This window comes from Phoxinus phoxinus (assembly GCF_949152265.1).
Source record: "Phoxinus phoxinus genome assembly, chromosome: 13".
Taxonomy (NCBI): domain Eukaryota; kingdom Metazoa; phylum Chordata; class Actinopteri; order Cypriniformes; family Leuciscidae; genus Phoxinus; species Phoxinus phoxinus.
In genome coordinates, this window is record NC_136888.1 from 27,167,185 (window position 1) to 27,193,164 (window position 25,980).

Below are 25,980 nucleotides of genomic sequence, written 5' to 3' on the forward strand. Positions count from 1 at the left end.
AACCCAGAGGAGAAGAAAAGTTTCGACCTCATCTCTCGTACGGTTACACCCGTCACAATTACTTCACACTCATGTTTATAAATCTCATTTGGGAGATCTGTAAAACGTAGTTAAAACCTGGCTGCTAAAGACCTAGCTGAGAATGTTGAGAGCAGTTGAGAATGTTTTTTTTTTTTAAGGCTACAGTGTAACTGTGTTGTTGTTATCTATGAGGAAATATTGGCTGAGGAAACAGTGACCCTGGCTGAGGGATTTTCTCCCATGTTCCTGTGCTTCCTTTAACATCTCATCTAACCACAGGAAACTAATGCCAGAGAGAAAAACAAGTTCAGTTTGATGTGTCGCTCCATGAGTGGGAGAGTTTGAGCTTATCTTGCCTGCCCATCCTCTTATGTTTTTTTTCCCAGTTTTCCTCATTCCAAATAGATTCTCTCAGTGTCACTCTTGTGAGGGAAATGCAAGCGTTTCTTCCTCAGTAGAAAAGTGCACACACACCCATACCAAAAATATAAACAAATGGTACAGAATGTAAATGTAAACAGTGCAAAAAAAGGTTCTTCAGATAGTGTATTCAAAACAGCAGAGCCTCTGAAATAACCCTATTAAATGAAATCTGTAACAGACCTTTATTCATTAGATTTTTTTTTTTTTAAACTATTAAAAAACGTTTTTGTTAATTGAATTAAAGCTGAATAAAATATAAGATAAATTATAAATATTAGATAAACTTAAACAACTAACTGAAATAAAATGTTAAGTTTAAGCAATAAAATGACAAACTGAATTGAAGCTATATATAAAAAAAAAAAAAAAAAAAACTAAACTTTAAAATGACTAAACCAAACTAAAATTGCAATCAAATCTGAAAATATAAAAATGAAAGCTAATTCAGAATATTAAAGGGGTCATGATATGTTTTTTTTTATTTTTTTATTATGTTCCCTTTGGTGCAATTATAGTATTACTATAGTTTTTTTTACAAAAAACTTTTAAAATTTAGTGATTTATGACCTTTTCCCACCCTGTTTCTCATCCTCTGATTCAAACAGTCTGTTTTGGGGGTGTTTCCCCTTTTAGAGTTCAGTGTTAACGCCCACTGTTATGATTGGCTAACGTCAGTGCCTATGCATCAATTATTAACGCCCCCAGCCAGAACATTTGCGGATTCAGCGTATTTAAAAAGTAGTTTAAAGTTTGAAATACATTACTTACAGTTTGTGTCGTCGTTGTTGAGCCCAGAATAGTCGGCACGGATTTATCTTTGAGCAACAGTTTTCTGGCAAAGCCAGCATCATTTTGGAATTTGTTCTCAAAACATTCATCCTTCAAATGTATAGAACAAATGCTTAAACTAACACTGCCGTGACTGAGACGTCCGCAAAAAATAAAGTGCATCCATTTTTCCCTGACGACTGGATCTTTTGCAGCGTATTCAAAGATGTTGTTTGTCCACAGCCAGGAACAGCACATCTGCGTGGCATTGTAATTTCCCTGTACTAGTGTTAATTTCGTCAGACGAGACGAGACGGAATATGTTCGTCAACGACTTTTTTTTCCATGACTAAGACGAGACGATGACGAGACTGCACTACTGTTCAAAAACGCTGACTAAGACTAAATTAACATGTATTATTGTTGACGAAAAACAACGAGACGAAAATGTTTTGCATAAAAAAAAAATAAGATAACTTCTCTCTTCATTTTCGTCTACAATCGTCTCTGCTTTTTCATCAGCTGTTACGCCTTTAAAATATTCCGAATGAGTTCGCGCTGTTGCTCAAGTAACGTTACGAAGCGATGGTGTAAAAAAAATAGCCTCCTGGAAGTTCCGGAAGTCTCCCGCATATTGATAGCGACTCACTGATGCCCGCGAATTAGTTAAACCTTAAGTTCTCTTTTGACTAAAACTAGACTAAAATGATGAGACTTTTAGTCGACTAAAACTAGACCAACAAAAAAAGATATGTGAATGACTAAATATGACTAAGACTAACAAGGACATTTGGCACAAGACTAAGACTAAATTAAAAATAGGTGACGAAATTAACACTACCCTGTACACAGACCCACTCGCTGTCTGTCGACTGAACACTTGTGAGGCGCGACAATGATACGAAATGAGCGTAGTTGTCTTGCGCTTTAAGCGTAGTTGTCTTGTGCTGGAGGCGGTCTATATGCAAACGCTGGTACGTCACTTCGTACTGTGACGTCACTTCGTACTGTGACGTCACTTCGTACTGTGACGTCACTTCGTACTGTGACGTCACTTCGTACTGTGACGTCACTTCTTACCATGGATCCAGAACGAGCTGTATTTAGAGCTTGATTAAATAAATGATTCGTTTATAATGGGGAGGAAGTCTTAAGCTATGAAACTTGCAGGACGTTTTAATGGTACAAAGACCTCTTATATACCAAAAGATCAAGGCAAATTTGGTTTCTCATGTCATGACCCCTTTAATAAAATAAATAATAAATGAATACTATAATGGTACATAAACAATACTAAAATCTATGGAAATTTCATAGGACAGAGTATGATTGTTATACAAGCCAGTTAAGTTGGATCAAATTTGCCAGGACAACGTACAATGTTTATTACAACAGTGCTGTCTATTTGTAGTGGTTCATGTAGGATATCACAACTTTTTGCGATATAAAATATAATAGCATTTGAGCCTTGTTGTAATTTTGGTACAAATCAGTGTGAAAAGTGATTGTTACTCAGAGTTGTACTCAAAATATAGGGCAGATCTTTTAGTCACTTTGTTTTCTCCAAGATCTATTTGTCCTTTGATCTAACAGTCTTTCTCTTTTTTTGTTCACTCTTAGATGACAGAACGTATCATTTCCAGGCAGAGGATGAGCCAGAGTGTCAAATGTAAGTGTGTTTGTGTGTGCTGTGCGTCCTGTCATGTCCTGAAACCTGTCATTACTATGCGTGTCTCTTCTCAGATGGATCTCGGTTCTGCAGAACAGCAAGGAGGAGGCGCTCAACAACGCCTTTAAGGGAGACCAGCATGTTGGCGAGAACAACATTGTGCAGGAGCTGACCAAGGCCATCCTGGGTGAGGTCAAGCGGATGGCGGGGAACGACGTCTGCTGTGACTGTGGAGCTCCCGGTGAGTAACCTGGACATCGACAGGAAGGAGGAAGTGGAGAGAGAGGGAGGGGGGGCTGTTTTGAATTGTCTCACAGGAAGAACAAAGCGGAAGTTGGTAGTAAAGGAACTCTGCTAAAATGATTGAATTTGCATATGCTGCTCTGGGTGGACCTGTCCGGAAAAAAAAGACCTGCGTAACAAAACAACCTGTCAAAAAAAAAAACAGAAAAAAGAAACCGCCACAATGAGGCTGAACTTCATCTATCTTTATTCTCACATTATTATTATTATTGTTTAATAATGAATGCAGCAATACAAATTATTATACAGTTTAATTAATGTATCACATATAATAATGTATTTCAATAATGCTAATAATAACATTTATTTATTTATTATATAATTTCATTGGTTTATTAAATATAATGTCATTTTAAAATGGTGATGATAATAATTGCAGCATTTATTTAATATTTGTTAAATATTACATTAATTAAATAATAATAATGAATACAACAATAAAATAATTATATAATTTAATACATTTATTAAATACAATAATCTAATACAATAATGATAACAAGGTATTCATTATTATTATTTTTTAATAATAATAATAAAGGGACCAAATAATAAGAAAAATATATATCATTAAATTAAATATGGTAGAATTTAAAATCTAATTAATATAATAATATTTGTTTAATAATAATAAATACAACAAAAATAATTGTTAATTGTCAAAAATAATTGTTATTATTATTATTAAATAATGTAACTGTATTTGTTTATTTCCCAAAAGTACCTCATTATATAAAATAAAATCAATTTATAAAATATAATAATGTAATATAACAATGATATCAACAACATTTGTTTATTATTCTAATTAATATAATAATGTTCATTTATTATTATCACAAATTTTTTTATTTTATACCTCTGGATATTGTGTGATCAAGAAATGTTGCAAGCTACAGTAGATTGAGATTTTAGAGTGTGTGTGTGCTTACTGCTCGCTCCAGCAATTTGCATAATTGATCAATGACCATAAAACTCCATTTGACATTCATTGTGGGAAATGAGGATTAGCCGTTTCATCTTTTAATTTCCATTTCGATGTTACACATTCTTGATTGACAGCTTCTGTTAAAGTATGTTTTCCTCTCTCATTCTCCCTCAGGTCCCACGTGGCTCTCCACCAACCTGGGCATCCTGACTTGTATCGAATGTTCAGGGATCCACCGGGAGTTGGGTGTGCACTACTCCAGAATCCAGTCTCTAACACTGGATGTTCTCAGCACCTCAGAGCTCTTGGTTAGTTCACAGATTCCCCAGCACTGCTGCTGGAAGCCTAATATTGGGTTTATGAATTTAGTTTGCGCTGGATTCTTTTAATTCAGCCGTCGTGCTTGAAATTTTTATAGGGTTTGCTTAAATCACTTGGGCTCTTTGGGAGTTATTCCACACGCATGATTTCAGCCCAAAGCTTTTTTTGGCCAGCAATTTAGGATCATTAAAGCAATTACACAAGACTGCAGAACTATTAGCCACAGTGAGAACGCCTCGGGTCTCTGATTGAGTGCCAAGAGACATTGTTTGGCTGATTGGGATATTATGAAGTAACAAAACAGATCAAATGGACCCTGAATAAATGCTTTTGTTGGTACTTTAGAGTTGCGAAGTGCAATTAGTTTTGTTTTGATTTCATGCGTGTGTTTGCATGCATGTGTGTGTTGTGGTGTTTAGCTGGCCAAGAACGTGGGGAATGCTGGATTTAATGAGATCATGGAAGCTTGTCTGACGGCAGAAGACGTGATCAAACCAAACCCGGCCAGTGACATGTAAGCCAAAGTTTCTCTTTGGGAATTTGTCATCACTGATGTTGTATTTTTATGCAAATTCATTCTTGTTTAATTTCCTTTCAATGCCTCAGGCAGGCGAGGAAAGACTTCATCATGGCCAAGTACACAGAGAAGCGCTTTGCTCGTAAGAAGTGTCCTGACGCGCTGTCGAAACTGCACACGCTCTGTGATGCCGTGAAGGCCCGGGATATTTTCTCTCTCATTCAGGTCTACGCTGAGGGGGTCGACCTAATGGAGCCGATTCCTCTGGCCAACGGCCATGTGAGTCTGTTACTATCTTTCCTCGGATCAGTTATTTCCTTTACAATAATTGACCATGGTAATCATAGTTAATCAAAATTATATAAAATAATAATTAAATGTCATTTTTTTGGTGGAAGTGTGTGTGTGTGTGTTCAAAAGTTTACATCACCTTTCAGAACCTGCAAAATGTTAATTATTTTAACAAAATAAGAGAGATCATGCAAAGTATGTTATTCATTTTTATTCAGTGCTTTCATGAATAAGGTATTTTACATAAAATATGTTTACATATAGTCCACAAGACTAAAAATAGATTTATGTAAACACCTTTTATGTAAAATACCTTATTCATGAAAGCACTGAATAAAAATGAATAACATACTTTGTATGATCCCTCTTATTTTGTTAAAATAATTAACATTTAGCAGATTCTGCAAGGTGTGTGTAAACGTATGATCACGACTGTATGTGTGTGTATAGATAATGTGGATTTGAATGTTTATTTAATTTATACTTTGAAATAAAATTCAGCTGAAATTACTTCATTAATAAAAATAAAAAATGTACTTGTGTTTTGAATTTATATGTGTTCCCTTACTCATTTATTATTTGATTCCGATCCCTTACTCATTTAATATGAATTTACATTAGTAACCGTTACTGTGATATTTTGGAGGAAATTCATTGTAATTCTTTCAGTATTCAGTAATATTTTGCATTTAATTGCAGAAAATTTGTGTGCTTTTGAGTATAATAAATATTTAAGTTTTACATGAATCATCATTATTCATTAACCATTTCAGTCGTATCCGACTCTTGGTAATTCTCTCGCCATAAGCGAGATGTCCATGAATTTTCTTGCCGATGATTTTTCCGGGGTGGATCGCCAGGTCTTTTCCCAAACCTGCACAATATGTGACTTGGGACTCTCTCACACAGACGCATTCACACCTACTACGGACAATTTAGCGTCTCCAATTCTCGTATACTGCTTGTTTTTGGATTGGGGGAAACCGGAGAACCCGGAGGAACCCAGACACAGGGAGAACATGCAAAACTCCTTCACATGAATACATGTCATTAGATAAAACCGAACAGACCACATTTTCACGAAAGATTACATGTGTTCTGTAGAAGTACTCATGGTTAATTCACACATATGCCCACAATATCATGGTCTATTCAATCATGGGTGGCTCTTATGCACAAACCCAAGCTACTGTATAAATGTCATGTTGTTTGTTTGTTTGGTGTGGTAGGAACAAGGTGAGACAGCCCTTCATCTGGCCGTGAGACTGGTGGACAGAACCTCCCTTCACATCATAGACTTCCTCACCCAGAACAGGCAAGACTCAGACAGCCGAGCAGAGGCTGGAAAACACCTCTCCCGAGTTTATTTCCCTTCTTTGCTGACCAAGTGCTGACTGATGCTACCCAACAGCTGAATCTGAATGAACTGCTTTTTTGTCATTGATTTGACCAGAGCTGTTTTAAAGTGCTGGTTTTGAATGTAAAAGAGGCAATTATAGCTGTGCCTGGAATGGAAAATTGAGATTGAATGTTTTCTAAACAGGTAAAATTGTGTGTTTCTCCCCTCAGTTTAAACTTGGATAAGCAAACGGCTAAAGGAAGTACAGCGCTGCATTACTGCTGCCTGACGGACAACAGCGAGTGTCTCAAACTTCTGCTGAGAGGAAAGGCCTCTATAGACATCGGTATGCAGCAAATCAAATCTCCCGTAGTTCCTGTTGAAACGGGAAGTTTGGGTGTGACATATTGACGGGATCCCTTTCATGATGTCTTTAAGGATTCCCAGGGTCCTTGTTTTGTCTGGTGGCACTTTTCAGGATGTTGTTCTCACACCATGTTCTTATTTTGACTGCTGGGAAAAGTTAGCGAGGTGATTTTGTAATTCTGTTGTTGTTCTGTTATTGACTGATCTGTCCACCAAGAATGGGAAGAAAAGATAACAGGGAGTCATGTGTGGCCTAGCAGTTCTGCGTGTGTATGTACAGTATGTGTGTGGGTGAATCTGTGCCAGGGAATCTCCTCTCAGATCCCTGCCAGCGTCTTTTGTGAGCAAGCTGTCTGGATCGACTTGGCTTTGTCTTGTCTGTAAAGTCAAATTCAGCTCAGGAAGCCAAGAGTACAGAATGTGGTGGGAACCTGTGATACTTTCTAAAATGTATCAAACCAGCGTATCCTCCTCTTGAAATGTGTTTCTGTGTATGTTTAGCTAATGAGGCTGGCGAGACCCCGCTTGACATCGCCAGGCGACTCAAACACCTGCAGTGTGAGGAACTGGTGAGCTGTCATGTTGTACATATAAAGTTCTTGTAGTTTAATATGCGAGATAACTGGCCTAGATGTTGTTTACGGTATGCTCGTCTCTCTTTTAGCTGAACCAGGCACTTGCAGGGAAGTTCAATGCTCACGTGCATGTGGAGTACGAGTGGAGACTTCAGCATGAAGACCTGGACGAGAGTGATGAAGATCTGGATGAGAAGGTGAGGAAAAACTCCTTAAGGAGAAGCATTTTGGTTTTTGCTTGACTAATATAGTTGTGTATAGGTGTAGATATTTAGTAATGGCCAATGGCTAATTTAGTGGGTGTAGATATTTAGTCATATTTAAAAAAAATAATCAAGGCATGTTTTCAACGCTGTTTTAACTAAATGAACACTAGAAATAATTATATTGGATTATTTTTAATTCCTTATTGATTCTGCATTTCAAAGCGCATATTTGGCTAATATCCAAATATTAAATTGATCAAATAATAAGTGCTTTGTTAATCATCTCAATAGTTAAAATGCTGATTCATTTTTGTTTTGTTTGCAAAATTTGTTTGTTGAATATACAATGTTTACCCAGTCCCACTTATGACCTTTGACCTTTGTGTCTATAGTCCAGTCCTCACCGGCGGGACGAGAGGCCCATCAGCTGCTACACACCGGGCAGTAACTCCCTTCAGCCCAGTCCGGCCAGCCTGGCACGAGACGCTCGAGACATGGTCAAAGACAAGCAGCGGTTCGTGCCCAACCTGGTCAACAACGAGACGTATGGAACCATTATCAACACCAACTCACCGGTCTCCCTGTCCACCTCTGCTCCACCTCTACCACCCCGAAATTTAGGTACTTTACACTTCACTCAGATTATAAAAGAAAAAACAGTGATTGAGAGAAGAAAAAGAGCCTTTTGCCTTTAGAACTGCCTTGATTCTTTGTGGCATAGATTCAACAAGGTGCTGGAAACATTCCTGAGATTTTGATATTGATATGATGACATCACGCAGTTGCGCTGCAGATTTGTGAGTTGCACGTCCATGATGCGAATCTCCCGTTCCACCACATCCCAAAGGTGCTCTATTGGACTGAGATCTGGTGACTGTGGAGGCCATTTGAGTATAATGAACTAATTTTCTTGTTCAAGAAACCAGTTTGAGATGATTTGAGTTTGAGCCAAATTCTGAATCAGACCAGGTGCTTTTTTCTATTATCCCATTTTGTGAGTTTCCTTAGTTTGTACCTTGTACCTCAGTTTCCTGTTCTCAGCTGGCAGGAGTGGCACCTGGTGTGTGTTCAGCTGCTGTAGTCCTTCTGCTTCAAGGTTCGGTGTGTTCAGAGATGCTCTTCTGCAGACCTCGCTTGTAACGAGTGGTTATTTGAATTGCTGTTGCCTTTCTATCAGCTGAACCAGTCTGGTCATTCTCCTCTGACCTCTGGCATCAACAAGGCATTTTCACCCACAGAACTGCTGCTCACTGGATATGTTCTCTTTTTCTGACCATTCTCTCTAAACCTTAGAGATGGTTGTGCGTGAAAATCCCAGTAGATCAGCTTCTGAAATACTCAGACCAGCCCAAACAACAACCATGCCACGTTTAAAGTCACTTAAATCAAGTTTCTTCCCCATTCTGACACTCAGTTCGAACTTCAGCAGATCGTCTTGACCGTGTCTAAATGCATTGAGTTGCTGGATTAGATATGTTGAACAGGTATACCTAATAATGTGGCCGGTGAGTATGTATATAAAATGTCTAGCATACATTTGAACTTCAACTACTTTAAAAAAAAATCATAGCTGGATCCACTTTGTTAATATTTATAATTGTAAATGACAAATATACTAAACATACACAAAAAGCAAACATGCAGAAAAAGCTACGAGTCTAATTCTAATTCTAATTCTAACACTAATTCTGTTTGATCACATTCAGGCCACAACTGGCTCCTGTATTTTTAGCCTCACAAATGTCAGGTCTTAAAATGGCAGAAATCTCTTTGACCTGTTCTTGAATTCTCACCCTCACCCAGTTACACTGCAGAGCTCCATAGCAACGGCCGTGTGAAGATTCTGACCTATATGTGCGTTCCCAAAGTCTCTGGACAGGGAGGCGTTATGAGCTCAGACGCTGGGCTTCTTTCAAACGCTTTCAGAAATTTTCAGAAGGACTTACAGGTCTGTTAAGATGCCATAAGGGAGATGCCAGTAAACCGGAGATTGGTGGAATTTGTCTGTTAGAGTTTCACTTGGATAAAAAAAAGACACTTCTTCACAATGAGCTGTATTCTTAAAGACATTAATGAACTTAGATGCATAATGGATCTCTGCAGGTCTGGAGCAGGACCAAAGTCCAGAAAAAGAGTTAACAAAAGCGCTGTCCTCTCTTTTCACCTCACATTTCATCTTTTTTCCGTCTTCTCTTCTCCTTCTCACAGTACAGCCGTCTGGTCTTGCTGGAATGGCTCAGGGATCGCCCGGTTGGAAGCCTGGCTCCCTAGATCTGACCGGCAGGCAGAGATCTTCCTCCGACCCCCCCAACATGCACCCCCCAGCGCCCCCCTTACGGGTCACATCCACTTCCCGTGAGTTGGCTGTACATGAATGAGTGGATGCACTTTTGCTCGAGGCCGAGCGGCGAGTGCTTTGTGTTAAGATTTAGATTTGAGTCAGATTGTTCTTTGATTGATCCTGGATCTGCTTGTTATGATGGCGGTGTCTAAACGTATGAATATGAATTAGGTTATGCTGTGTTTGTGAGTTGTGTTTGTCTTATCACATAGCCTAATTGATATTCATGAACCAATACCAGGTATCAGGCTTCAAAAAATCTGGATTTTGTTTGAATACTAACCAACAACCAGTCATCCAGTCATCTCCTCCCTTCCTCTTTCATCTTCATCTCCAAAAATGTATTTTAGGTAAACGGATTTATACAGTACAAAGAACACAAAAAAATGTATGATGTTGGAAAATAATGTATTTTCTGTTAACCAAATGCTTTTTAATCTTCGCTATTGCTTCAATGCAAACAAACAAGCATAGTTATTTGTTGCGTAGTGACGTGTATGTTCAAGTAAGCCAGATATGCGCAGATTCTGCGGAATACGCTGTATTTATCACGATGACTCACGAGTTGAGTATTTGCGCTAAATCTGCAGATTTCGTTTACACGAACTTCCCCAGCAAAGTGAGTAAACGTAATAAGTAACCAGCCAAATTGACTAGTGATTTGAAAGCGTTATCCGCCACAGTTGATTTTACCCGCCACAGGTGTTATTTTCAAACCTGTGTGTGTATATCATATAATATATATATAATTTTTTTTATATATATAATTTTTGTCTGTACAGGCCATAAAGGGAAAACTAGATATATTTGGAAATTTAGGAATTGTAGTTTCCTTGCCAATAAGACAAAATATTATTATTATTAGTATATTATTTTAAATTTATACTTTTCTTATTTGCAAACAGGCAACAAAATAAAACATAAACATTCTTAACCTTTAAAAACAACACAAAGACAAACGTAAAAAAGACAAATAGTTATTAAAAAAAGTCAATATATATATATATATACATATTGTGGATTACAGAATGTAGAATTTTCTAATTAATCCTATAAACCTTACTATTAATAAGCAGTAATTCAGGAGTTTATTGAGGTCGTAGGTAATAATTGGACCCTAAACTAAAGTGTGACATATTTTTATATAAATATATACATCTTTATCCAGAAATCAAGGAAAACTGGAATGTCATGGAAATTCACGTGTGGGAACCCTGCTACCAAATATTGAAAATCCTGTGCTTTTTTGTTTTTATAGTAATTGTGAGCTGTTTATGTTTAACATAATTGCATCTATTTGATGGTCTCTGCAGTTCTTGTGCCCAGTGGTGCTCCCCCTCCTATGGCTAAAACTGCCAGTATGATGGAGGCCAAGAATATACAACCCAAACCTGGACACGGTCCTCCTGGTCAGAACATCAACCGGGCTACAAGGTCAGAATACTAAATAACCCATGACCACATGCACACACACACACCTCTACTCTGGCAGTCCTGCCCTATAGGACAACACAGACTCGTTATAGCTGCGGTTAGCCGCTAGTCCTTGAGTGGAACTTTCTCCAGTGTTTGGTGAGTCCGACTAAAAGGCGAGCGTGTCCTTATCTGGACGCAGAGGTGGAAAATGCCCATAGGGAGCTGCTGATTTACCAGGTCATTAATTCCTATTCAAGTCCTCATTCACGCACACAGTGCCAGAGGACGACACAAGTAGGGCACTCATCTGAGCATGACCTGAGTCTAAATATCGTTACTTTTAGTACTCTATATTACAAGAACTGAACACAATATTCACACATCTCTTCTTGTTGGTTGCAGCGCGGACAAAACCTTCAGTAAAAGCACACTGATGCGCTCGGGGTCCATCGAGAGACCAGGTAGATGTCAGAGAAACCATGTTAACTGTAAGTTGATTGTTTTAATAAAAGGCTTGCGGCCATTATTGTATTGAAAAGGCAATGCTACTAGTGATGTCATTTCCTGTTTTTGTTAAACAGCTAAAGAAGTTCCTGGAGGCCCCCAAAACACCATTGGTCAAACTCTGCCCGCTACCCACATGCCCAGGAAAACCTACCTGGTATGTTTAACCACAAGAGGAAGTTCCATATTTACATAACATATTTACTGTGTATGAGATACTAAGTGACGTGTTCTTGTGTTCCCAAACCTGATGGGTGTGTGGCAAGCAGAAGCCGAAGCGTGTGAAGGCCATGTATAACTGTGTGGCTGATAACCCAGACGAGCTGACGTTCTCTGAGGGAGAGGTCATCGTGGTGGATGGTGAGGAGGACCAGGAGTGGTGGGTGAGTATCCTGACTGCTGCACACTAGACGACTCGCTTTATATAGTAGCAGCTGTGTGTGAGAGAGAGAACCAGAGAAGAAAAGTGAGTTAACTGTATTTCCCTTTCTGTTACTGGCTCGGTGTTAATAAGTAAACTCACTGAGGGCCGCGGTCTGGTTCAGTGTCTCTTGCTGGAAAACAAGTAGCCGGTCTGTATTCAGCCAATCGCCTTCGTTTCCACTGGCTGTGTTTAGTCATTCATTCTCCATGGAGGCTCATCAATGGTACAGCCAAATCCCCAGATCTCTGTGTTCCTGTGTGACTTCAGTGGTATTTACATATGAATGTGCTTCAGTGGGTTCAAACTGCATTTCCACCTCACTTGTTGCTGTTGTTTTTTTCCTTATTTGAGTATTACACGTAGTATTTTTATTACTCAGATCAACACTACTGCTAATATAATTTGTGTAATAAAAGTCTCTATAGGCCAGTTTTTTTTTGGTTGTTGTTGTTCCATTTGTTTTGTGAAAAAGCAAAAACGTATAAAAATTAGGGCCGGGACTTTAACGCGTTAATTAAGATTAATTAATTACACCAAAAATAACGCGTTAATTTTTTAACGCATTTAAACGCGGAACGTTTCTCACTGGATGAGTTTAGGCGGTGAGTTTATAATTAGTCTATGTTCATAACTTGATAACTTCAGACAACAACAAACCACAGTGAACATGAACAAAGAAGCCGACGAGACCGCTTTGGTTGGCCCCGTGGATGGGACATTTTGTTATAAAAAACGAACGGATGGAAGCGTCGATAAGAGCATGATTGTGTGCAAGCTATGCAACAAGGAATTCGGAACGGCTATTGCTACACTTAATGGCAAAAATAGCACTGGTCTGCGGGACTTGGTTGAACAAAGATAAACAATATTTTGTTGCTTAAGCTTATGTATTCAGTCATTATTCAATGGTATACTAAAAATCCATGTGAAAAAAATTACTTCTCACTGTTCTCAGGTCAAATATTTATATGCGATTAAAATGCGATTAATTTCGATTAATTAATTACAAAGCCTCTAATTAATTAGATTAATTTTTTTAATCGAGTCCCGGCCCTAATAAAAATGTTAAAGTGAAAAAAATGAATCCAGTGTTATTTTAGTATTATTTATATACCATTATGGTAATTTTATTATTTCAGTAGTTTCATGTGCTTTTGTAATTTTTATTAAGTTTTTTTTAAAACTGTCTAGCTTTAATATTTATGAAATATATTTGTCTTTAGTTTTAATTTTAGTACTTCAACTTTTCAACATTTCTAATTTTCAATTAAGTTTTTTTTTGTTAAGTTTACATATTTCATCTAATATTGATCATTTTATTTCAGCCTTATTTCCATTAACAAAAATCATTTTAAATATTTTCAGTTAATAATTACAACACTGGTTACACACTTTCTCTTGATTGTTTTGTAGCTGGGCCACATTGAGGGAGAGCCAATGAGAAGAGGAGCGTTTCCGGTCACATTCGTGCAATTCATTATGGACTGAGGGGCAGAAGATCACGGACATCATCATCATCGCTATTCCCTTTGTCACTGAGCTTCCACTAATCCCTGCTCTCACCTGGCTTGAGCAGTCACTGGAATATAACAGCTTCCTGAGCTTCGGATTTTTATTTTGTTTTTAAGTTTGTGGCCTAGATATGTTGCAGAACGACAGTTTGTTGCAATAAATGCACTTTTGACTTAATTTATCATGACCACAATGCTGAGAAGAATGTCACCAAGATGAAGGTTTTAGTCCGAGATCATTCACATCCTCATTCCTCTTAGACACAATAAATAGCATAAGGTTTTGAAGTACAGTACACATCGCCTGTGAATATAGTCTTATTTGCCCACATTCCATGTCTGGCAAGGAAAGGCAGAAAGATAATCTGAGAATCACTGACTTTTGAGGACTCGGTTGGGAAAGATAGCTTCGTCAATGGTGCTAAGCAAGGAATATGCTACGAGAGCCGTCTGCCCTAGGAAGGGGAGCTCCGATGTCCCCATTTTCACACTACCTGCCCCAGTGCTGAGTGTATAAATAGGCATTCCACCGCTCACACCTGGGAAATATCTGAAGTGCACTGTGGATGAGAGATGGAGAAACACAGACATAAGAGCGCTTTTGTTCTGGCTAAGAGACTGGGAACAGGAAGACTGATTGAAAAATCTCGAGTTTTGAGCGCTGTGACAGTCTTCGTGAACATTCGACGCCTCCAGGGAGAGGAACGGAGCCAGTGAAGAGCATCAAGAAGGTTTATTTCTGTATAGATATTTATAATTCTGAGCTGTCCTTCTGTGGTCTTGATTTAGATGCTCTTATTGATTTTAATGATCTTTTGCAGGCCTTCCCTCAGTGTGTAGGCAGTTTGCCTTGAGAGGCCTGTGGAACGCTGTCATTTTTCAACTGGCTCGTTCTTTCTTAAAGCGATAGACTGAAAATGTGGTCATTAACTCACCCTCATGTTCTGTCAAACTGTGCAAAAGAACATGTACTGCAGAATGTGCAGAGTGCCTTTTCAAAATGGCCACTGTTAATGTTAGGCACTATAAAAGTAGTCCATAAGATTCATTTGCTATATTCAGAGTCTTCTGAAGCCCTAATGTAACTGTGAAATTCTGTCATTATTTACTCATCCTCATGTCGTTCCAAACCTGTGGAACACAAAAGAAGATATTTTGAAGAACATGGGAATTTTTCAAAATAACTCCTTTTGCGTTTCATATAAAAAAAAAAAGTCATACAGGTTTGGATTGGAAAGACGTAGTTATTCGCTAAAAATCAAACCTGCCTCGAAATGAAAAACAATGACATCCAACTTGACGTGTCATATTTGAAACAAACACAACCTTAATGAGTCTGTTGTAGTCAACATATGGGTTCAGTGTACTTTGAATGCAGTGCATGTGTCATATGGACCACATTTATAATTTTCCTTGTCTTTTTTTTTAAGCTTGACATTCTTCAAAACAAATTCCTGGCTAGATATAAAGTCAATCAGGTTTAAAATGACATGAAGGTGATCAAATGATGACAGTATTTTCATTTTTGGGTGAACTAACCCTTTAAGAACCCTTACCTTCCTTCAGTGTGTAGAACACGAACATACACTGAATAGTGTTTTCAGCTCGAGAGCACTAAAACCTTGTCGTTTTTAACAGATTCCAAGGTGTCAGTTTGAGATATGAATTTCCACCAACCAGGATGTGCCCTGAATCTCCCAGCTTTGGTTGGCCAGATGGGTGTTCCCTGTACCAGTAATAACTCTGCATCTTTCTTTCTCTAGCGCTAATTGTATTCCAGGGGAAATTAAAATCCCTCATGTCATATTTCCCTCACAACACTTCTCTTAATCCTTTCTAAAGCTTTGAAATGCTCATCCGTCAGTAATTGTGTGCAGGAGCGTTTTTAATGTCATGAGTGTTTGATGTGGTTGCAGAGCAACTTAATAGAGTCTGTTATGTAACTTTTAATTACAGTCATGTTAGTCTCGATTGAGCTCGGACCAGAGTGACCTGTGGCGGGATGTAATTATCCTGCGTTCAGCTCAATATATACGGACGGCACCTGGCCGGCTCTGATTGTAAATAAATGTAGACTTTGCTTTGTGCATATTTAATTGTAAACAGAGAGCTAATGACTGGCGTTTTGTTAGATAAGACTGTTACAGTTACACTTTTAACTAAGATGAAAACAACCTCTATTCATCCGTTTACCATAAACGTCATTGTTGCTAATATATAAATATATGCATATATGTACAAATAAATGGGAAAACTGGAATAAAAATAAAAAACATGAATTAATTTGTTCATGTGTTGCATTATTCAGGCAGAAAGATGAATCATTTGAAAACAGAAGTCTGTAACCTAATAGGTTAAAGAGCACTGCCATCTATTGGGGAAGAGGGAAAAAACATGAGAAGAAACTCCACATTACATTTGCATTGATTTATTGTACCGTAATAACTGATCCAATCCCACTTGGACCAGGACAGAGGACGATAGAAGGGCATGTTCAGAAGCGCAGGGGGTTTGGGTTTTACAGCATCTTTGTGTTCAACTGACATTAATGTACCACGCGTTACACAAATCCCACTAGAGCCCAAGAAATCACAGATTCACTGGCCCATAGTGGGAAATGTGCTCTGAGGTTGTTGTATATTTACATTAAATAAGATTAAATTAGGTTACAAAAATAGACGCAGCCCGAACTTAGACTTTTGGGTTGGGGTGGGGCTGTTATGAGAAGAGGATGCTGGGTAAGACTAATGAATATGTGGTAAACGTGGTTGAGATGGCTGCCCTTTCATACTGAACAAAGACCGAACAGCTGAACTAACATTAATCAAAGTGAGACAAATTCCAGCATCTCTGTTTAAAAAGGGCACCTTCCCCAAACAGACTGACTCCCTCCTCCTGCTGAAGGAACCAGTGAGGGTGGAAGAACAGGAGCGTTCCCAGCACTCCTCAGGACTTCTCTGAGGCCAGAGCACAGTCGAAAGAGGTGGACAGGACTTTACAGATGGCCTGGGCTTGTTCCTGCAGAGCACAAAAATTATGTGTTATGAGTTTTCAATGTACACTACCATTCAAAATTTGGGGACAGTAAAGATTTTTTGAAAGGGAAATTAATCATTATTCAGCAAGGATGCATTAAACTGATCAAAAGTGACAGTGAAGACATGTACAAAAGATTTCTATTTCAAATAAATGTTCTTTTGAACTTTCTATTCATCAAAGAATTCTGAAAAAAGTATCATCGAAAATATTAAAGTTAGGGTAGGGTGACACTTTTTGTTATACTGGTTGAATCTCTCTTCACATCCTGATAGCAACCAATAAGAGAAGTGGTCTATTAAAAGATGTCTTCTGTGGAAGTCTCAGGACCAACAAATGTTCGTCCAGGATATCCTACCTGCCTGTCAACCTATGTATTTCCATACCACCACACACCCTGCTCGTGAGGACATCACACGTCAATCAATCTGCAGCGGTCAGGTGGTTCAGGAAGTCAAAGCTCTAAGTTGTTTACATTCATTATTATTGTAATGTTATGTGCTACCTTTGAGACATGAGGTAGTTAAACGCAGTCTCGTGACACTTTGCAGACTCTGATCTGGCTGTGCATGTTCATGTGTGGTGTGGCTTTGCAGACGCTCTGAAGGGATGGTGGGATCTTATGCTTTTTTTTTTTTTTTTTTTTTTAAAGCTAGCTTGCTATTGCTAGCCTCCCCGATATTGTCAACCCTAGCTTTGAGCAGCACAACTGTTTTCAACATTGATAAGAAATGTTTCTTGAGCACCAAATCATCATATTAGAATGATTTCTGAATGATCATGTGACACTGAAGACTGCTGAAAATTCAGCTTTACATCACAGGAATGAATTTAAAATAAAGTAGCTTTTTGTTCTCAAGCCATTTCAGAGCAAAAATACATACTAAATACTTCTGCTACATTATCAGATCTGTACATGCTCTCAGAAACACTTCCTGTATTCAGGTCTTACCGCATTGCTGCACTGATACACCCAGATGCTGCAGTCATGTTGCTTGGCATCAGTGGTCTTCAGTGCGAGCAGGTTCTTTCCAGCACCCAGACCATCATCATAGCAAAGCATGCGCACAATCAGGTAGAGCGGGTGACGGTGAAGCACATCCTGAGAAAAGAGAGAATCAATAACAAATCAGACACCCAGCCATGCCATTATACTGAAATCCTGTATTCATAGTGGTGTAGATAGATGTTCGGTTTCAAGACATGCAGTTCCACATTATTTTGTGAACATGAATTTCAAGCTTCTGTCAACAACATGCTCCTTTATTTTGTGTAAGAAAAAGAGCCAAATCTCTCAAAACAGTTAACAATGACATTAAGTCAACTCACACACTGGTCTAATGAGGCCACTTTAACTCCATACTTGGACACTCCCAGAATCATTTCCTCATCTCCAGGCACAAACGGCAGTTTTCCATCTTGCTTTAAAGTGAATACATGAGATTAGGTTTTTAAACAGCTTCAGACCATTTATTTTAGAGGTCTAAAAATTTTGAGGTCTGAGAAGATATCTGACAAACACTGTTGAATGTGGATCGGACCGAGCGCCACAACAAAATTGTAGCCATTCAGCAGTAGGGGGCGTGCCCACTCGTGATGGGGGAGGAGAGAGAGTGAGCAAGAGGGAGATTTGAGTGTAAAAATGGAGATTGCAAAAGAGAAAAGGTCAGAGGAATATTACTGGAAATAGAAGGCTTTTGATCAGGCAAGAGTTTTAGGACCTGAGGTAATATTGGAAAAGCTTTCCAGCACAGGAGAGACCCAAGGCCTGAAAATTGACACCAAGGATGCATTTTTTCAGCTCCATACGTAGAATGGAGTAACTTTGGTTTTGCTATGTTTCACAGAACCAAGATATGCTGTTGTAATGTCAACCACAGTGACAGGACAGTTTTGAGTGTCATTGTTTGTCTGAAGTGACTACCAACATACTCTTGCTTGTACATAGTCTTGTGTACTGTATTCATTTTTTGTTCTTCCTTGTCGTTCGTTCGTCATCTTTGCTTTATTTTTTCATAAAGAATGATTTTGCTTGGCTTCAGCTGGAATAAAGAGACCTCCACTCTTGCATTGAGTGTTTATGCATTTAGGGGTGGAGCAATGAAGGGAGGGGCCTGTTTGTTTGGGTTGATTTCAAATATTAACAGTGTTTCTCAGAAATCGCTTACTGCACCTTTAAGGGGGTTGCATCTCCCCCTTCTGTAGATCCTTACCTGAGCTGCATCGATGAAGTTGATCAGGTCTAGAGGTTCCTGGAGGTTTTTGCTCATCTCAAACTGCAGCTTCTCGATGGCTCCCACATACTTGACTCTGAACTCAGCACACGTGTCAGACACAGCGTTACCTGAAGGGTCAACAAGGTCAGGAACACTTACGGAGTCAAAAATAAACACGTATGCGTTTCTACAGGTTTCATTGAGGACTAACCTGAGCTCTTGGTGGAGTCTGTATCAAGACTGGCGACTGTGCTTGACCTAGACAGGCCTCCCAAACTGGAATCTACTGACTGAAAAAAGGGGAAATTACAGTTTATTACAGTTTATAACTCAGCAGACAGAATTGGTGAATCCCAATTCACTCTTTTATAAATGATTAGGTCCCAAATCAGAGCATATTGTACTTTTTAATAAGGATTTTTGTAGTATGAATCCATGCATGCCTTTTGAGCTAATACTGGCCAAGACCTCTTTCACTGCACTCTGTTATGAAGGTGCCATTTTATTATATTGTATTACAGGCATACTAGCTCAATTCATACTTAAAAAAAAGTATGTCATTTAGCATAACTAATACAGTATGTGCTCTCTATGCCTAGCAGAAATGTGCAAATGGAGATTCAGCAAACATTTAGTTTATGACGCGTGTACTTGATTACTTCCGGTGAACTGACCTTGCTTTTAGTGCTGATCTCACTGCTCTGGGAGCTGCTGCTGCTGTGGCGCTTCTTGACCTTTCGAAACATCCTTCACCATGACGCCAGTGCTGCAGTTCTCCAGCTTACCAGCAGATGGCAGCAGAGTCTGAGGAGATTTATCAGCTTTAGCACCATTTAAAGGTAGACTATGCAGTTTAAATTTTTTCAAAATAAACAATTTTAATAATTGGTAAAAACATAATCAATCCTTGTTCCAAAACGTGAGAGGAGAGTCTGCTGGCAAAGAGAACATGACAGAGCTCGTAATAAAACCAGAATCAACATTGGCCTGGCTTTTCGGAGATGGTGAGAACTGAGGGATTTGAAACAGAGTAAAAGCAACGCGGAGATGCTGTTTTTATTACTCAACAGGTGAGTAAGGGATTTTAATAAACAAGATGAATTGCCATATGTAGCTCTTTAACAGAGTTCAAGCATTGTAACGCATTATCTATTGTGAAGGCTCATTTCATTATGGTTGTTGTCATTGTTCATTATTAAGCATCTTTTAATGGGTATAACTACAGTAACGTCTTCTGCTAGTTAGCCTGAGATTCTTTCAATCTAAACTGATAATCTCTCATAAACCTATTAGTAAATGTTTTATGAGTAGTGGGATAATCTCTCTCTTTCTCTACTAATATTTAAAGAATTTACTAACACTGAAGATACCGTGCAATATGTGGCCAATAAACTATTTTAGAGACTATAATTAGAATTAAACTGAGAAATAAAGATAAAAACCACAACAAGACATTTTAATGACTTTTCAGGCCTTGAAATCAAAAAATAATTATTTTGTAATGGAACCAGATTTGAGACATTTATCGAAACAAACATATTTACTTATTCAATTTTTTTTTTTTTGTACAATTCAGAGATATTCACAGGTTAAATTTGACCCTTATTTAAAGAACCATTTATGACCCTTTTCCTTTGGATTTTCCGCATATTATGTAGCTTTAAACATAGATTTATATATATTTTATACCTATGGAAAGTTTTCTGGCTAAAATGTCGAATATTGTTTAATTATAACACGATACTGTAATTATCCAAATTCATTAATGTGTTGGTAAGTTTGATTCATTCCAATGAATCAGTTAAAAAATGTCCATTTAAATGAATTGTTTTATGATATTCACACTAAAGACTGACTTAGAACCAAATAACTGAGTCAAATGCCGTCTCAGCGTAATGAACAATTAACAAGGTTGCTTAGGTAGTATTTCTGTTATACACTTATTATTACGCTACATATCAATACTGCATTTATACGAGTTTAAGAAACAACATGAACAAACATGTTCTCGGGGTTCGACATGAGCCCACGCCCCTATAAAACAATGGTGCCAAACTTTGGGTAACTTTCTAGGAATCTACAGAGAGGCGCTCGGCTCGCGCACTAGCTCAAAGTGTGTGATTACTAGTAGACACGAGATCTCCGCGACCACATTGTTAATGAAAGCCCCTTGGAAAATAACGGAAACCCGTTGCTAGGATAAACATTGAGCAGCACCCCTGACCCACGTCTAACTTGACTAACGTTAATGCAAACGCAAAGGACTGTTATTTGGTCATTTATTGACATTTCTATAAATGACTATGGATAATATGAACTTGGTAAAGAAGCACACTGGGCATACCTCTATTTCGAGCTCACTATGCAGCAGTGTAGGGCTGTAATAATTATTAATATGGTTCATCAAAGCGGCGGTCGGTAGCGCTCTCTCTCTCTCTGCTTTGGCGAGACGTGCGTTGACACTTCACTTCCTGTACGGCTCCACCCTGCACCTCTTAAAGGGGACGCACGCTAGTAGGTGGCTACGTTTGGAATGGAATATCAACTTACTTCTACTTACTAAAAATACTGCACATACTAATATTTTTAAATAGCAAGTGGCTAATTAATTAAGAATGGACAGGACATTAGCTTACTAACTATAAGCTGTATTAATTAATTCATTTATTTATTTATTAATTCATTCATAAATTCGTAGGTGGCTATGTTTAGAATGGACGGAATAACACAGTAACTGTAAGCTGTATTATTTATTTACTTATTAAACAGTAAGCATTGTTCTGAAGACAGCTATCGGCTCGCGTGTCTATGAAGGCAGGATTGCAGTCACGCGCTTCTTCTTCTCTGACACAGTTCAGTGAAAGGATTCAGCCAGGGGGGCAGTGTTCCGAAAGATATTGAAGCCGACCTGGGCGCCGCCATTGGCTAGCGGACCCCCACCTGCTGTTAGCATTCCATTGACTCCCATTCATTTTGGCGTCACTTTGACAGCGAATAACTTTACATCTGAGGCGTTTAAAGACACCGTTTGTCCATTGTTTATTTCTAAAGAAACACGAAAATGTATAAAAGGCTCTATTACCTTGTATCTTACGTTATGGCCCCGTAGAAGCAGTTTTTGTAAAAACAGGCTAACGATTGCGTCATACCCGCGCGACTCTGTCGCACAAGTCGAAAAATTACCGTATGGACAGGCAGAGAAGCTCGCAAGCAATCGGGAGGACGTGGAGGCATAAAGTCAAGGGAGACGCCCACAGAGAGTGATAAAGTTGCTCCCGTTGCTAGCTCATGGACAGCAAATACCCACGCTCTCCGTCTCTGCGAGATTCGGAAGGGAATGATTCAGATTTCTCTCGGCACAGCTACTAGAAGACCTACAGGTTGCTCACGTCACATCTACGTCGTCAAGCTCAGTTTGAGCCTGCGCAGTTCGCCTTGCGATCAGGAAGTAAGTGCTTCTAATTGACTTCACTGCTCTCCGTTGAAACCTATGGGGTCGCTGTGTCCAGTTTATATACTGTCTATGGATTCAGCACGTGGAAGAAAATGATTCAAAGATTTGAACTCCGAATCATTTACGAACGAAGCACCCCGACCCTTGCTTCTTCTTCCTCGCAGTCTCGAGGGAGATTATAAAGTCGTCAGGTGTTGCTGTTACAATGTCGACTCTGAAGAAAGTTGTATGGCCCCAAATTATTCTCTTTGGCGACTCAATAACACAGGTAACATTTTGAGACACTGTGCCGTTGGAGTTTTGATACTTAGTGTAACATGCATTGTTTTTGTTTCAGTTTGCCTTTCAAGCGAACGGATGGGGGTGTGAAATCTCTCATAAACTCGAGAGGTACAGAGTTCATGACAGCACACGGATGCATCATTGTATTCACACCGCCACAGCTGACGATTTTATCATTTCTTTGATTTATTAGAAAATGCGACGTGGTAAACAGGGGCTTGTCGGGATACAACACAAGGTGGGCTAAGATTGTGCTTCCTCGCATTGTGCCCATTTCTGATGCTCCTATTGCGGCTGTGACTGTTTTCTTTGGCGCTAATGATTGTGCTTTGGAAGGTAAGACTATGTCACGTGTGTGTTGTGCATCATTGCTAAACACAGCGGCGGTGATATAGCCTAGGAGACTTACAATAGGTTTTTTTTTTTTTTTACAGACAAGAACCCCGCGCAGCACGTGCATCTCCAGGAGTTCTCAGAGAATTTGAAAGACATTGTCAGATATCTGGTGTCTATAGGAGTGTCCAGTGACAAGATCATCTTCATCACACCACCACCACTTCAGGAAGCCGCCTGGGAGAAAGAGTGCTTGCTAAAAGGTGACACACCTCCTGACTTTAGGTCGTGTTAAATTCAAGTGTACTGCATGCTGGACACTAGTGCTTTGCAGTAAAGTCAGTGCTGCTGAGTGTGAGTGCTTTGCATTGTGGGATACAGTGTACTATAGTTGTACACGTAACATGTAGACAGTGAAGTACACTTATTCTACAAAAACTTCAGCAAAAATACTCTACTTCCAAATTTGTTTAATAAAGAATGTGCACCAGGTGCTTTAGCTGTAAATGGAATCATATATTCTATTGTAATTGTACAACAACTGTACAATTTTGTTCAAATTTTGTACATGCAACTTTTCTAGTTTTACTGTAAATGGTGAAAAAGGTAATTCATTAATTTCAACAAGTTTACCATGCATCCCCCTTATTTTCATACTGACATGGAAGTAATATTTTTCAAAGCAAAGAATGCAAATAGAAGTGCTGCTTCAGGGTGTAAAATCTCGGTGCTCTTTGGATGGGATACAGAATCTAGTTAATTAAATAAGGAACTCCAAGGCACTTGAAATGTGTGAAAAAAAGTTAAAAAGCCTTTATTTGATGAATGGCTCTAAACATTAAAAATGGTGACAGATCCAGCTACGCGTTGCGGCTACATGCCTTCGTCAGGGTGTGTAAGCTGAACCTGATGAAAATCATATTCAATGTGTGTGTTTGTGTAAAAGTGTGTGTGTAACCCCCTGACGAAGGCATGTAGCCGCAACGCGTAGGTGGATCTGTCACCATTTTTAATGTTTAGAGCCATTCATCAAATAAAGGCTTTTTAACTTTTTTTTCCACACATTTCGAGTGCCTTGGAGTTCCTAATTTAATTAAATGGAAGTAATATTTTTAGCGTCTGGTTCTTGAATTATGTAATTGGACTGTGACATCAGTTAATACATTTTACTCGAATCTTGTACAGTATTAAAAATGCAATATATCCAGATCACTTAATTAAACATGCATGCTAAACACATTAAACGTGTATCGCTGCATATTGCATGCCGTTTATCATACTATTTAAATATATATACTTGGCTGTATAGACTGTGTAGCAAGCAGTGATCTAGTATTTAATTACAAAGATAGCCTCAGTCTCTCACACGCATTGAATATGATTTTCATCAGGTTCAGCTTTGAATCGGTTGAACTCTGTGGCTGGTCAGTATGCGCAGGCCTGCGTTCAGTCTGCAGGACAGTCTGGTGTGGATGTTCTGGATCTCTGGACACTCATGCAAAAAGATGGACAGGTAACGCACATGCTGGCACATACTGTTGTAAATGAACATGTATAAAAATAACGAATGTAAACAAATGCGTTTTCCCCCTCAGGATTTCTCAGTGTATCTTTCGGATGGACTGCATCTTTCCGATAAAGGAAACCAGTTTGTGGCAGAGCATTTATGGACACTTCTTGAGAGGCGAGTGGCTGACTTGCCCTTCATTCTGCCTTACTGGGGGGATGTGGACCCAAAATGCCCTGAGAGCAGCCTACTGTGTGATTAAACCTCAGGTCACATGATGCACAGCGGATGAAACACCATTCAGTTCCTGTGGTTGAAATTAGTAAATTTTTTGACACACTAATCATAAATGGTGGAAGGAGCAGCCCCCAGCTCTATTTGCAAACAAGGAGTATTTTGAGTTACTCAAGCAAGTTAAATGACAAATGTCTCAGATTATGTTTGATGTTCTGCCAAGAAATATTCAGATTTCTGAAGTATTAAAGTTTCAGTGAGGCCAATTGATTTACTGGCGTTTACACACACACACACAGCTTCTAGTAAGGGCAATAACCACTTTCATTTAATACCTCCTAGCAAAATTCCAATGTATTTTTTCAGCCTAGGTCCATAAAATAATTAGAAACACTTCAGTGTAGAGGCAGTTTATTTATGTGGGTTCATATCATATCCATAGAATATGTTGAATAAATGTAACAACCAAGCACCAGAAACACATTTAAGGATAGTAGATTGACATTTCTAGTAAGAGGTTTTAATTATTTCAGATTTTATATACAGGAATATAAGAAACAATACAAAATATATATTTAGTCTATTGACTTATGGCACATGAAAACGTTGTTAAAACTCAACCTTAATAGTCAGTCTGATATTTCACAGTGGGGGCATAATAGTCTATACTAATACTTCTAAAGCATCGATTGATTTTGGTCACGTCTATACATCCGCTTGAGTGGCAAAAACACGAAATCCATGAAATATGCACATCCCTGGCTCTGTAATCAGTGTTTCACATATTCATACTGGTATATTAAAATGGCACGAGATGCTGTAGAGAGCACATATTAAACTGAACAAGCCTTAAAATATATCAAAACATTTTTAACATCCGGTGCACTTTCTATCATTAAGCCAAGACAACTCATAAATAGCATCTCCTCTTACAGTTTCCATAAACATACAAGTCATTTATATACATATGGCATAGAACATGCATAAGTTGAATT

At 38.6% G+C, this 25,980-nt stretch overlaps 4 protein-coding genes across 5 annotated transcripts in view; 2 read left to right on the forward strand and 2 right to left on the reverse strand.

Moving 5' to 3' along the window:
• The window catches only part of asap2a (ArfGAP with SH3 domain, ankyrin repeat and PH domain 2a), a 56,992-nt gene extending 41,156 nt beyond the window's left edge, over positions 1–15,836 (forward strand). Inside the window, exons 5-21 of the mRNA XM_079633281.1 lie at positions 1–37; positions 2,833–2,881; positions 2,956–3,122; positions 4,287–4,420; positions 4,853–4,947; positions 5,040–5,229; positions 6,471–6,556; positions 6,811–6,926; positions 7,448–7,515; positions 7,611–7,718; positions 8,120–8,348; positions 9,936–10,082; positions 11,382–11,502; positions 11,887–11,972; positions 12,066–12,145; positions 12,258–12,371; positions 13,826–15,836. Coding sequence (XP_079489407.1) covers positions 1–37; positions 2,833–2,881; positions 2,956–3,122; positions 4,287–4,420; positions 4,853–4,947; positions 5,040–5,229; positions 6,471–6,556; positions 6,811–6,926; positions 7,448–7,515; positions 7,611–7,718; positions 8,120–8,348; positions 9,936–10,082; positions 11,382–11,502; positions 11,887–11,972; positions 12,066–12,145; positions 12,258–12,371; positions 13,826–13,900 — 1,902 coding nt within the window. The 3' untranslated portion in view covers positions 13,901–15,836. The remainder of the gene's footprint in view (positions 38–2,832; positions 2,882–2,955; positions 3,123–4,286; positions 4,421–4,852; positions 4,948–5,039; positions 5,230–6,470; positions 6,557–6,810; positions 6,927–7,447; positions 7,516–7,610; positions 7,719–8,119; positions 8,349–9,935; positions 10,083–11,381; positions 11,503–11,886; positions 11,973–12,065; positions 12,146–12,257; positions 12,372–13,825) is intronic.
• The window catches only part of mboat2a (membrane bound O-acyltransferase domain containing 2a), a 241,599-nt gene that overhangs the window by 105,834 nt on the left and 109,785 nt on the right, over positions 1–25,980 (reverse strand). The window lies entirely within an intron of this gene.
• itgb1bp1 (integrin beta 1 binding protein 1) lies at positions 16,164–21,673 on the reverse strand. Its single transcript, XM_079633603.1, has 7 exons — positions 21,520–21,673; positions 19,850–19,979; positions 19,387–19,465; positions 19,173–19,303; positions 18,289–18,381; positions 17,912–18,061; positions 16,164–16,941 (listed from the first exon to the last, which is right to left on the reverse strand). The coding sequence occupies exons 2-7, from the start codon at positions 19,919–19,921 to the stop codon at positions 16,870–16,872; spliced, it is 597 nt and encodes a 198-aa protein (XP_079489729.1). The 5' UTR covers positions 19,922–19,979; positions 21,520–21,673; the 3' UTR covers positions 16,164–16,869.
• iah1 (isoamyl acetate hydrolyzing esterase 1 (putative)) lies at positions 21,666–25,391 on the forward strand. 2 transcript variants are annotated; one of them, XM_079633601.1, is made up of 7 exons: positions 21,666–22,045; positions 22,709–22,897; positions 22,967–23,019; positions 23,105–23,247; positions 23,346–23,507; positions 24,636–24,757; positions 24,840–25,391. In XM_079633601.1, the coding sequence occupies exons 2-7, from the start codon at positions 22,835–22,837 to the stop codon at positions 25,011–25,013; spliced, it is 717 nt and encodes a 238-aa protein (XP_079489727.1). In that variant the 5' UTR covers positions 21,666–22,045; positions 22,709–22,834; the 3' UTR covers positions 25,014–25,391. The 2 variants fall into 2 exon arrangements, with proteins under 2 accessions (XP_079489727.1, XP_079489728.1); XM_079633602.1 differs by lacking the exon at positions 21,666–22,045 and having other exon boundaries at positions 22,337–22,897.

What these genes read in the sequence shown, in the direction of transcription:
- itgb1bp1 (XM_079633603.1), bottom strand. Translation starts at nt 19,921, where the DNA reads ATGTTTCGAAAGGTCAAGAAGCGCCACAGCAGCAGCAGCTCCCAGAGC. An exon ending in AGATCAGCACTAAAAGCAAG is followed by an intron (nt 19,466 to 19,849) that starts GTCAGTTCACCG and finishes CCCTTTTTTCAG; the next exon opens with TCAGTAGATTCCAGTTTGGG. An exon ending in TGGCCTCATTAGACCAGTGT is followed by an intron (nt 18,062 to 18,288) that starts GTGAGTTGACTT and finishes CTCTTTTCTCAG; the next exon opens with GATGTGCTTCACCGTCACCC.
- iah1 (XM_079633601.1), top strand. Translation starts at nt 22,835, where the DNA reads ATGTCGACTCTGAAGAAAGTTGTATGGCCCCAAATTATTCTCTTTGGC. An exon ending in TTGGCGACTCAATAACACAG is followed by an intron (nt 22,898 to 22,966) that starts GTAACATTTTGA and finishes TTTTTGTTTCAG; the next exon opens with TTTGCCTTTCAAGCGAACGG. An exon ending in ATCTCTCATAAACTCGAGAG is followed by an intron (nt 23,020 to 23,104) that starts GTACAGAGTTCA and finishes TTGATTTATTAG; the next exon opens with AAAATGCGACGTGGTAAACA.